The following is a 13,391-nucleotide window of genomic DNA, read 5'->3' as shown; positions in this document are numbered from 1 at the left end:
GAGATCTTTGTGCTGTTCTTCTTGGTCTAGCTGTGAACCCAGGTAACAGATCAAAGAGCAAGTCTGCTACTCATTACAGCCCATTTCCTGACATTTCTTTAATAATAATAATAATAATCCTTGCATTTGATATAGCGCTTTTCACGTCGGGAGGACGTCCCAAAGCGCTTTACAGAATATACTGTAAAGTGAATTGACTGTATATTTGTGGGCGAACGCGGCAGCCAATTGCGCACAGCAGTGTCTCACAAACAGTTGTGGATTGAAAATGACCAATTTATTATTGTTTGGGTTTTGGAGGGATTATTATTAGGCGTGTGGAGTAAGGAAACTTGCCCAAGGTCTCGCCCTGCCTGGAATTGAACTCAGGTCTCTCGCTTGCAAAGCGAGTGCTCTAACCACTGAGCTACAGGACTCCACTTTAAATCAGTAACAAGCTTATTTTACCATGAAACTGATAGCAGGTTTCAATGCAGAATTTGGATATGCTCAGTCAGACACGTTAATTTTAATGCATTCCCATTTGGAGGTATTAATGAAATGTTGGGGAAAAATCATTTTAACCTTCAGTAGCAACATTCCACTTTTTCTTGAAATTTGATTTAAAAGTAGCATGTGCATTGTCAAGAGTTTTTCCTTTCCGTAATAGCTTCTTGCCCATGGCTGACAAGACACAATTCCACCCCTTAAATTTCTCGCACATATTTTACAAGGTCAGTATTGCTGTGGGAAGGGCTTTACTGTCGAACCAAAAGCTCGTGAAATACAACTGAACACAAACTGGGTGACAGAGACTGCTCTCTGGAGTGCAGTGTAATACCAAATCTACTCCACCAGCCAAAGAGAATATCAAAACAAATAAGACGAAGCAAGTGGATAACCCAATAATTTAGCCACAGTTTCAGGGGTCAGCCTGGCTCAGTTGTTAGCACTCACTCTCGCCTCTGTGTCAGAGGGTTGTGGGTTCAAGCCCCAACATCGGAGACATTGAGCTGCTCGGTTGGAGATCTTTTTTTGTGGTCAGCGGAAACCCACATGGCTCCCTCCCTGCAGCCGCTTGCTGTGTTTGCCAGAAATTCACCTCATTGCTTAATCTTGGACTTTGCAAATGGGCTGGAGGAAGCCGCTCTTCTGCATGCCGAAGAGCTTAGTGACTCTGGATGAGACATTAAACCAAGGTCCCATCTACCTTTTCAGTTGGACGTTAAATATCCTGTGGAGATATATGAGAGTTTCTCTTGGTGTCCTGGCAAACAATCCCCTAGATAAAAAAATAAATCAGATGCTTCATGGCTGTTTGTGGTACATTGATGTGCACAAATTAGCTACTGCATTTGCCAACAAAAGCAGTCATTACACTTTACAGCAAAATTCTGCGAGGCACTTTGAGACATTTTGAAAGTGCAATAAAGGTGCTATATTAAATGCAAATATATTTTGTCACATGCTATTTTTGATATGCACAAACCTTAATAATTATCAGCTCCAATCTGTTAAACATCAGATTGTCATTTGATAATTATCAGCTAGTTTTAAGAACTGCATAAAGCTAGCTTCCTTATTAAGACAGTGTTTAAGAATTCCCCATATTCTTACATTTTAACACATTGCCTTAAGACGAAAGATGATCATGTTTTCTTTTTAGGCTTCAGAGGCATTATTCTGAACCTGTTTAGTTTATGAAAGCCTTTAAATGTGGAATTTATTGCAAAATTCTCCTGCCAGCCTCCTATGTGCTGCTGATCAGCAGGCTATGGCCCCAATTCACAGCACACATGCCCAGGAACTGACACCGAGACATGCGTGAAATCACAAAGTGCTGGATATGCCAGCTTTGCCTCTGGTATGTGCTGTCATGTCACCCCTAGGCAGCAACACCTCGTGAGCATCTAATTTGGTATCACATCCACCACTTAAACAAGACGCGCACTTATTATAACCTCGCTCAATCGGTAGCCCCTCTCCGGCCTCTGATTCGGAAGGTTGTGAGTTCAAGTCCCAGGTCGGAACTTTGAACTTGCTTTCCAGTGCAGTGTTTGGGGGTGGGGTGGTGGGGTGGGGGGGGAATTGGGGGGAGCTCTGCATTGTCACAGGTGCGAATATAGAAAATAGAAAGCAGTTTCTCTCAGTGTCTCACTTTTTCTCTCTCCAGGACACACTCAGCTTACTATCTGTTGATTACCCGCTGTGTAAAGAAATATTTCCTGGTCTCTGTCCTGAAATTGCCCTTTGCTTCCCTTCAACTCATGCTTCATGTCCTGCTGCCTTGGCACACTGAAAGTATTGTTCCAGGTTCTCTTTCTCAGTCCCATTTCACATTGATGGTGTTCATCGATGCACTGATATTGTAGCTGAGAGCATGTCATGACATCATCTGGTGAAGATTCGCATTGCAGGAGTGAGTGAGTGCGAGATTGACAGGAACGCTTGATATGTGAATTCAGGATGATGTTATATACCTTTGAAAACAGGAGGGACAAATTGAGTTTCCCAGCTGGAGGGCAATGTCTCCAGCTGAGAAAGCAGGGAGAAGTTGAACAGATTGATTTAACCACTTCATGGAGAGGGTGGTGCAAGTGTGGAATAGCTTACTCAGTGTGGTACTCAGAGTTTGATGGAGAATTAGATAAGTGTGTAACGGCAATAGATATTGGAGGAGACAGTTACACTGAACACTGGAGGAGAGAGTTCCAAAAGAGAGCAGGGGAGGAGATAGGGAGGAGTGAAAGAGTAAACGAAGGGTGGGAGGGAGGGAGAGAGGATGGAGAGGGTAAAAGCAAGAGTATGGAAGGAAGGGAGGAGATGGGAGGGGAAGAAGGTAGAAGAGAGAAAGGAAGTGGAGAGGGGGGCAGTACAAGGAGGAGATATAAAATAACTAAAGTGAGTTCAGTAATGTGATGTAATAAGGAACCTTGTGTAATATTAGAGAGACTCATAAAGAGGTGACCTCATAAAGAGGTGTTTCACTGTCACAAAATAAACCTTTGATTTTAAACATTGTCGTTTCCATAATAAAACTTCGAAAGATTTTCGAGAGAACTGTGTTAATAATTTGACACAGCAAAAGTAACCAGCGTCGCAGAACTCAGAGGACGAATACCTCTACCCACCCCACCTGGGACACCTGAGCTCCACTAACAGGACCCTTAACTAACTGGAGAATTATAAGGAATGGGCGGGTGGAAAGCCTTGTGAAGGCAATGCCAAAATGGAGGTAAGTCATCCAGTCACTGGGAGCAGTGATTTTTCCCACTGAGCTCCTGTCAACCCTGCAAGCCAAAGCTCCGAAGGCTTAGGGTGCTCCTATCCTAGACAGTGAGTTCAAAGTCCCAACTTAAGACTTGAAATAATGATTTTCTGACTCAGAAGCGAGAGTGCTACCAACTGAGCCAGGTTGACACAGATGGTTTCAAGGCAGAGGAATTTTGAGTTTCCGTATAGACCCTCCCAAAAATAGGAAATAAAATCTTTAAGATAACTAGCACCTGCCTTGCTCCGATAGTCTCCTCTCTCGGTGTGTAAATCAAAGGCAATAGAGTAGCTCATAAAATGCCTCGTAAGCCCCAAGTCAGTGAAGGCCATCCCACTGTGGCAGTACATGGGAAAGAAAAGGTTTCATTAGTTTTTGCAGTTAAGTTTCCAATGATGTCCAACTAGGCAAAGCTGTTAGCGACAGATATTGCACTGTGCAATTGTCACCTCCTCGGGCATAATAGTCCCACCAAGAATCTCAGCAAAGCTAGGCAACCAACCCTTAGTTATTTGATATTCACAGGCTGTGCTCAGCTGGGCGTTAACAACAAAAATCTAACTGAAATGGAAAGTGACCTTTCATGTGGTGTGCAGTATAAATAGGATATTGAGTTTTCCCGTTAAAACACTCAGCATGTGTAAGTGTGTGTGTGTGTGTGTGTGTGCTTTTTATGTTTTTCTATCGGTTTCTCAATAAAGCCACCGTCAGAGGTATTTTCTGCAGAGTTCAGCCATTTGTAATGTTTATTATTTGGGACTGGGTTAGAATGATTCAGGGGAGCTGGGGTATCAAAGAGGGACCAGTGTTGTTGAACATTGCAGCACAGAAATAGGCTGCTCGGCCCATCCAGTCTGCTGGTGTTTTTCTCCACATGAGCCACTTGCGCTCCCCAGCCTTTTAATATTTTTCAATCATCTATTTAATTCCCTATTATAATAAATTACAGCGTCAGCTCCCACTAACTGACTGTGGCAGAGGGATTCCACATTTCATCATCATAATCCTTGCACTTGATATAGAGCCTTTTAATGTCATCGAGACGTAATTTGTGGGTGAAACAGTATTGTAACACCTATTGTACACATGAAAACTGGGGTACTTTTTTTTGCTAATCGTGAATTATGGACTCGGATTTTTTTTCTTCTCTGTTACAGAGTGCCAAGAACAATTTTACAGAGATCAGCGATGAGGACGCCTTCCTCGGCAGAGGGTCCAGTAGCTGGCAGACCCCGGGTCAGCCACAGGATCCGGCTCAGAGTCAGGACCAGGCGTTTCTTTCAGAGATCACAGAAGAGGAACTGGAGAACGTAAAAGAAAGAGAGGAGGCGATTCTACAGATTGAGGTCAGTGGTCACGTCACGTGGACTGTCTTTGCTCAGTTTTTAATTTCTTTGTGTGTGTATGGTGTGGGGGTGGGGGAGGGAGGGTTTCACTGATTTTAACAGGATCCTGGTGAAGTTGAGACAAGTGTTGGTAGTGCTCTTGCCTCTTGAGTCAGAAGGTTGTAGTTCAAACCACATGTTGGGATTCTCAATATCTAGGCTGGCGCTCCATTGCATTGTTGAGAGTGTAATTTAAAGCATCCTTCAGATGAGACATTAAACTGAGGCCCTGATCAGGTGGATGTCGTAGGTGGATCCCAATGCACAAGAGAAGGGAGTTTCTCCTGATTTTCTGGCCAACAATCCCCCAGATAAAATTCAATTCAAGGCTGTTTGAGGGACATTGGCTGTATGCAAATTGGCCACAATGTTTCCTACAAATACACAGGTACTCCACTTTACAGTAAATCATATAAAGTGCTTTGAGACATACTCCCGGCATGAAAGGTGCTATATCAAATATAAGATTTGATTTGTGGAGTCCTGTAGCTCAGTGGTTAGAGCACTCGTCTTGCAAGCGGGACACCTGGGTTCAATTCCAGGCAGAGGGCGAAATCTTGGGCAAGTTTCCTTACTCCACACAGAGCCTAATAATATTCCCTCCAAAACAAAAAACAATAATAAATTGGTCATTTTCAATCCATGACTGTTTGTGGGACATTGCTGTGCCAATTGGTTGCCGCGTTTTGCCCACAAATATACAGTCAATTCACTTTACAGTCTATTCTGTGAGGCGCTTTGAGACATCGAGAAGACGTGAAAAGCGCTATATCAAATGCAAAGATTATTATAAGATTTATTATTTACAAGATGATCGCAAGACTGGTTTGGATGAAGAACACCCTTCGATCCATCTGATCTCATCCTTCTAGAATACCCACACTACAGCCTTCCCACCACAGCATCGAGCTGGTTTTATTAACTGAGTCCACCCTTCTTGGCAACCTGGTCCAGTCGCTAATTACCCAAAGAAAAACTTCCTGGTGTCTGTCCTAGAATTGCCTTTTGTAACTATAAATCTGTGTCCTCTTGTTCTACTGTCTCAGTGCATCCTAAAGTGTTCTGGGTTTACTTTTAAAATTTGTAATCACCTAAACAAAGTCCCCTCTCCTTTCAAGAGCCCCAGCTTGTCTAATTATTGCTCATAGCTTATTCCTCTAACACTAGAGATCATCTTTGCTGTTCTTCTCTGCAGCATCTCAAGAGCCTGGGTTGCCTCTTTATGTTGCAGCGAGCAGAAATGTTTTGCAATAAGGCGTATGAGTGTCATTATAGCCTTCAATATAGAACCCGTGAAATGTTATACCAGTTAACGTCTCATTGTCAGCTGACTTGTAGTGCACGTGCAACCTGAATTTTATTGCCCTAGATATTGATCAGAGAGCAGCAGGAAAACCTGTACTGGGTGGTAATGTGAGTGAGCCAGGCAAGGCTGGTTACATACCTTGAGATTTCTTCACGATCTCAGCAAAAAGGTTGCAAATCAGCTCTCACTCTCCCTCCTCACGTCTCCTTGTATTGTGGTTTTATAAATAGCTTTAAAAGGTCATTGCAAGTCGAGATAAGATGGCGTGCCGCTGGGAGATACTTGGTTATAATAATAATAATAATCCTGTTCTTGAGAGAGAGAGAAAGAGAGAGGGTCAAATAGAGAAAGACAGGGTCAGAGGGAGAGAGGGGGTCAGAAAGAGACAGAAGATAAGATTTTAATAATAATAATAATAATAATCCTGGCCTGAGAGTGTGGGTCAGAAAGAGAGAGAGAGAAGTCAGAGCCTCAGACAGGAGAGGGAGAGAGAGAGTCAGAGACCCAGTTTAGAGAGGGAGAACGTCAGACACGGAAAGAGAGAGGAGCAGCAAAACAAAGAGGGAGTGTAAGAGACACAAAAGAGAGAGAGAGAGATAATTAGATGCAGAGGCAAGAGGAATGAGAGAGGGTCAGACAGAGCAGAGAAAGGCAGGGGCTGGTGGGGAGAGAGGTACAGACCCAGAGGAGGGAGACAGAAAGAGATAGACACAGAGGAGAGAGGGAAAGAGTCAGAGATAGAAAATGGGGAGAGAAACCAGTTGGGGCCATGATACTGGAGCTCCAGTGAGTTCAGTAAATTGTGTGATGACCTGATACGCCCACTGTTTTCATATGCACACTTGGGCTTACTTGTTACTTGCATATTTTAATTGGTCTAGCTTTACAGCTCTAAACACAGCTGTAGGAACCCTCCTATTGTCACATATGTATGGCAACCAGCCCAGGCCAAGTGATGACATGATGATTGGCGGGTATGATATCTGCTGCTGTACAGCAACAATGAGGCACATTTCAAAGCTGCAGGACATGACCGCTTGACGGAGCACAAATTCAGGGAACAATAGAGGGATGAAATGGAGAAGAAGACAGATTGAGAAGTAGCAAATGCAGACAGGCACAAAGTCTTTGTGTTTCTTATGTCAGCCTTCATTATAGTTGTGGTCCAGAGCAGTTTGTCTGCATCGCATGTGAGCTTATCAAACCAAGTGCCTGAGCTGGCCTTGGATACACAGCTGACAAGTGATGGATGGATCCAGCATAGACAGAAGTGAAGGAAGGTGATGGCTTCCCAGGGCTCTGGAGACAGTGCAGAGAAGAGCAACAAGGATGATCGTCAATGTTAGAGAGATGAGCTATGATGAAAGATTGAATAAGCTTTGAAAAGAGTAACCAAGAGAAGACATTAATAGGAATACATCAAATGGTATAGAATCATAGACTTTTACAGCTCAGAGTGAGGTAATTTGGCCCATCGTGCTTGCGCTGGCTTTGAAAAAGCTATCCAACTACTCCTCCCCCGCTCTTACCCCTTATCCCTACAGTTTTTTTCTTTTTTAACTACCTATCCAATTGTAGATGGGATTGAGAAAATAAACCTAGAACTATAGAGTGGAGCTCTGTTATAACATCATGTTAGAATCTAAAAATTCCCACTGTAGGTTGGGTGTTCTGGAAGGATGAAATCAAGAGTCTTCTTCATGGAATCCCAAGCCCAAGGGTCTTCTTCATGGAATCCTCAATCGATTTCTCATTTTTAGCTTTCATGTCTCGAAGCTCTTCACAGAATCGCTTTGAATATAGTGTGTAGCACTAAGAACCATAGACTCATAGAGATTAAAATGGAGCAAAAGTTCAGCAAAACACTCTGGCGATAGACATTCCTCTTGGGTCTAGCTTTATTTTGATTAAAATAATCTCAGAATGTGTGCAGCTTGGAAAATTGTGAATCCAGTTTTAATTTTGAAACTGTGCGCAATTTGGCTTCTGCGTTCACCTACAAAATACGCAGTTGTTGCCCTTTACAGTAAATCCTTTTAAGCATTTTGAGACGTCCTCCAGATATTAAAGATGCTGTATCAAATGCAGGGAGTATTATTTATTAAGCGAGTTTTATGTGGTTCTTAAAGGAATTTAGGGAAAACAAGCTTCAAAATTAAAGATTGTATTTCAAAAATTGACAAATCTAGGATGCCCTGAAATATAACAATAAAAGCATAAATCCAGATTCGGATGGAATTTTACCCTAACTGTTCCTTAGTTATGACCATGGATAAATGGGAAAGACTTTGTTGACAAAACAACATCCTCACTTGTGTAATTTCTGTCAAGTGACTGTGTATTTTTCATGTAAACTCATATATACGTGTATATATATATAGTGGAGTACTGTAGTTCAGTGGTTAGAGCACTCGCCTCGCAAACAAGAGACCTGGGTTTGATTCCTGGCAGGGCGAAATGTTGGGCAAGTTTCCTTACTCCACACGCTTCTGTTTACCTCGGAGTAAATAGGATCCCGATTGTTAGTGGATTCATAGATTCATAGTTTCATAGAATGTTACGGTACAGAAGGAGGCCATTCAGCCTATCGAGTCTGTGCCGGCTCTTTGACAGAGCAAGTCACTTTCACTAACCCCAATCACCAGCTTTCTCCCCATAACCCTGCAAACCCGTCTTCCCCAGATACCAATCCAGTTCTCTCTTAAAAGCTGTTATCGAATTGGACTTCACTACCCTTTCAGGCAGATCATTCCAAATTCGAACAACTCGCTGAGTGAAAAAATTTCTTCTAACCTCCCCTCTGCTTCTTTTGGTAGATATCTTAAGACTGTGACTACGGGTCACAGACACACCTACCAGCGGAAACAGCTTTTCCTTATCTAGCCTGTCGAAACCTTTCATGATCTTGAAGACCTCTATCAGGTCCCTGCGTAACCTTCTCTGCTCTAATGGGAAAAGTCCTAACTTCTCCAGCCTGTCCTCATAGCTAAGGTTCCCCATTCGTGGTATCATTCTCGTGAATCTGCTCTGCGCCCTTTCCAGTGCCTTAATGTCCTTCCTGAAGTAAGGTGCCCAGAACTGGACGCAGTACTCCAGCTGAGGCCTAACCTGGATTGGCAGATTGCTTTTCCTTAGGTAATAATTTCTTCAAAAACAAAGTAATAATAAATTGGTCACTGCAATCCACGACTGTTTGTGGAACACTGCTGTGCACAATTGGCTGCTGCGTTTCGCCCACAAAATATACAGTCAATTCACTTTATAGTATATTCTATGAAGCGCTTTGGGACGTCTCGAAGACATGATAGGACGCTATATCAAATACAAGGATTATTATTATTATATACAGCAAATGTCTCAGAAACAACCATGAGGTGAATGAACAGATTATCTGAAGAATCTAAACTTCAGATAAACTGGTCAGTTCCCCACTCCCCCCGTCCATGCTCAGTGTCTGCCCCTGTCTTCAAGAAACGCTCCAAAACACTTAAGTGAAAGCATCATGTAAAACGCTAGCCAGGATACTGTGCAAACCTCCCTTTTCTGGAACGCATTGTTGCAGGTCAACGTCGGTCACACCTCTCCCTCCTCTCCCTTCTCGAGCCCCTGAGGTCTAGTTTTCGCCCTGCCCACAGCGCAGAGACAGCGCTTGCCAAAGTCACAAACGACATCCTCTCTATCTGTGACTAGGCCTCCCTCTGCCTCCTCGTCCTCCTGGATCTCTGCCGCGTTCTACACAGTTGACCACGCCATCCCCCTCCACTGCCTCTCCTCCTCATCCACCTAAGTGGGACCACACCGGCATGGTTTGAGTCCTATTTAACCAACCACCTCCATTTCATTTGGACAAATAGTTTCTCCTCCCGCTGCCTACCCAGTCACCTGCGTGGTACCCCAGGACTCCATCCTTGGCCCCCTTTTTTTCTTCCATCTATTAGCTCCCTCTTGGCTATGTCATCCAGAGACACGGAGTAAACTTCTACATGTATGCGGATGACACACAAAGCTACTTTGCCTCCTCCAGCTGCGACTCCAGGTCTGCCGATGTTCTATCAGCTTGTCTGGCAGACATCAGGGCCTGGATGAGTGCAAACTTCCTGCGGCTGAATGTGACAAGATGGAAGCCATACTCCTTGGCTCCCTTTAAGGTCTTCACTCCTGCGGATCTGACATCCTCACACCCCAGCCTCTCCCTCAGACTCACAGAACCAGTGATTAATCTAGACGTCCGGTTCGACCCCCAGCTGTCCTTCTTTCCCCACGTCCAGTCCCTGACCAGGACCACCTTCCGTCACATTACCCACCTCCGATCATACTTACCCCAAATGCAGCCAAAACCCTCGTGCATGCGTTTGTCACCACACGCTTGGATTACTCCAACGCACTCCTCACTGGTTCTCCCCAGCTCCACCATTCAAAAAATCCAACTCATTCAGAGCTCTGCCACCCGCATACTGACCTGGACCAAACACTGTAGCAACATCTCACCAGTTCTGGCCAGGCTCCACTGGCTCCCCATCACCGAACAGATCAACTTCAAGATCCTCACACTCGTTTTCAAATCCCTTCACTCTTTGGTACCTCCCTCCCTCTCCGACCTCCATCACTCCCCAACACACCACCTGGCTCCTCCACTCGACTGGCACTGGCCTCCTGTTTGTCCCTCGCACCTTTCAATCCACCATTGGCAATCGTGCATTCAGCTACTGTGCCCTGAAATTCTGGAACATTCTCCCTCCACCTTGCCCCTTCTCTCCCCTTTTCCAAGTCCTGCCTGACAACCTTCCTTTTCGACTGTGGTTACGGTCACCTCCCCTATCCCCCCGGCTCGGAGTCAGGCTCCGTCACAGTTCGGTGCTCTGAGATACTGCCCTGTATGGAGGGCACTATATAAGTGCAACTTGTTCTCTGTTCCAATAGTGTTGGGGGAGAGCAGGTATGTCTACCTGAAGGACAGGCAAGATGGAGCCTCAGTATTATTAAAAATAATATTAATAATCCTTGGATTTGATATAGCGCCTTAATTAAAAAAAGTAATTGACAGGATAGATAGTGGATACTTTTCCCTGTCGTGAAAGGATGCTTTGCATGCAGGCAAAGCCTTAGAATCAGTTGAGACATCTCAAAGTGCTTCAGAGAATATATTGAAAAGTGGAGTGACTACATATTGTGGGCGAAACGTAAAAATAAATATTAATTTGTAACTTCTACAGCACATTCACCTAGGAAATACTACACAACACTTTGCAGGATTCCTGTGAAACTCTGTGAGATGTTCTTTCAACATACGATGCTGGTTCAAATATAAGGAATATTATTCTAGGTTTATTTACATAACACAAATCCCTGTGTGTGTGTTTGTGTGTGCATGTGCGTGCGTGGGATGTAGTTTTAACATTTATAGGTTGATTATATTTCGGGGGTGCGGTGTAATCCCAACCCAGAACAGTAATCATGACACAAATTCCTGTTTTCATATCTTTGCGATATGCTGCTGTTCCTATGCCCTCCCAGCTCTCTCTATATGTGTGTGTGTTTGTCCTCCTGATGTTAAAGATGCTATATAAATACAATTTATTGTTGTTTTTGTCTGTGGCTATGGCTCTGTGTGTGTATTGCGTGTGCGTGTGTGCAAGCACGCAAGATATGATGCAAGATCAAATTTATAGTTTGATTACATTTCTGGGTTGGGGTGTAATCATCTTGCATCAGCTGTTCAGCCCGCTGTGAATGTAATCTTTGTTTAACAGAGATTTTAGGCAGAGCCCTTGCTTTCCTCTCATCCAGTTGTCAGAGAAATTCTTCGGTAAAGAATCACTTAACAAATCCAATGGGCCTATGTTTTGTTAAACCTCACTGATGTTTCTCTGAGTAGGGGTGTTTAACCCAGTGATAACTGGTCTGTTCACCATTCAGCTCACTGAGTCTGCTCCACCAGTTTATTTGATCTTGACAAATCTTTTAATCCCAAAGTTCTACCATTTGCCCATACCCTTCAATACCTATATGACCGAATCGGTGTCTGTCTCTTTAAAATATCCCTATCAATTCCCCTCTATGGCATTCTGGGGCAGACCATTCTACATCTTCACAACCCTCTGTGTGCAGAAAAACTTTATGACTTCAGTTCTAACCATCTTAGTGCTGATTCTAAGGCTCTGCCCCTTTGCAAAGGATCCTTTTACCACTGGGGAAAGTGATTCACTATCTAACTTGTCAATTACGTTTGTTAAAAATAATGTTTCCATATCAGACTTTATATTATTTTATTTATTGCTGCATTCTGAAAAATAACTTGCAATTTCTATAGTGCCTTATACGTCAACATGTCTCAAGGAACTATACAGTATCTAATGTGAAGTGCAGTGAACGTTCATTTTGAGGGTGAGTGCAGCAACGATATTGTGCACAGAAACCATTTTGTGCTCAGCAATTGCCAACAAAACAGCTGAGAAATGAGTGACCAATTTATCTACAGACAGTGAGGGAAACTTTTTTCTCTTTTCCAATTTGGTGGAGAGCCCATTATCCACACTGGTTGGACCAGCACCATTGTGGATAAACAACCAGTAATAGGTCATCACTGAGGATAATAAGTACACAGAATACAAAGTGGATATATTGTTGACCAAAAATGTCTTTCTTCAGATGTTATATTGCCAGAACAAGAGCACATTGTGCAATCTCTTCACTCGCATCCATTTTCACTCTTTCCTTTTCTCTCTCTTGAGTCTCTAATAATAATCTGTTTTTTTCACCTACCATTAAAATGCCACACAGTACTTCATAGGAAACACTGTAGAGTGCAGTGACTGTGTGCTTGAAAGCAAACGCAGCAGCCAATGCATTGGCCCACAAACAGACATAAAGTGAACAACCAACTTTGTTGGGCGGGGGAGGTGTTTAGGACGTTGGGAGAAACTCCCTTCTCTTTTCGATTAGTGGTATAGAACCTTTAGCATCCACCTGAACAGGCAGGTGGGACCTCAGATTAACATCACATCCAACGGACAGCACCTCAACGGACAGCCTCTCCCCCCCCCCCCCCCCCCCCAGCCAGTACCTCACTGGAGCATCAGCCTAGAATGTGAGCTCCATTTCCTAACATGAGGCTTGAACCACAAGCTTCTGACTCTGACTGGAGATGTAGCTTTAAAATATACGAGGAAGATAAATATGCTATTGATAACTGAGGTAACGTTCCCTCGGCAGAAACACTGCAATGGCTTTAAATATATGAGGAAGATAAATATGCTAAACATTAATTTACGCCTATGAAAAATTAATGAGACTTATCCTTGTTAATGTGATAGGTAATAAGGAAATATTTACTTCTGTTGCTTTAGGACTCTTGTAACATCTTCCTGACGTAAAAGGCACTATATCAATTGCAAGTATTATTATTATTATAAATAAATAATCCTTGCACTTGATATGGCCCCATTAACAA

The 13,391-nt window shown here is 43.4% G+C and overlaps 1 protein-coding gene across 3 annotated transcripts in view; it reads left to right on the top strand.

Moving 5' to 3' along the window:
* Positions 1-13,391, top strand: part of tsnare1 (T-SNARE Domain Containing 1) — a 190,029-nt gene that overhangs the window by 121,089 nt on the left and 55,549 nt on the right. For all 3 annotated transcript variants that reach the window (XR_006084846.1, XM_042332044.1, XM_007896759.1), the window contains exon 8: positions 4,408-4,596. Coding sequence is in view for 2 of the 3 variants with exons in the window: in XM_042332044.1 (XP_042187978.1) it covers positions 4,408-4,596 (189 nt within the window). In the remaining variant the exon portion in view is untranslated. The remainder of the gene's footprint in view (positions 1-4,407; positions 4,597-13,391) is intronic.

The sequence above is a fragment of the Callorhinchus milii genome, unplaced genomic scaffold (genome assembly GCF_018977255.1).
Source record: "Callorhinchus milii isolate IMCB2004 unplaced genomic scaffold, IMCB_Cmil_1.0 Scaffold2, whole genome shotgun sequence".
NCBI lineage: Eukaryota > Metazoa > Chordata > Chondrichthyes > Chimaeriformes > Callorhinchidae > Callorhinchus > Callorhinchus milii.
Note: the sequence above shows the minus strand (reverse complement) of the source record. Positions and strands in the feature narration are given on the sequence as shown.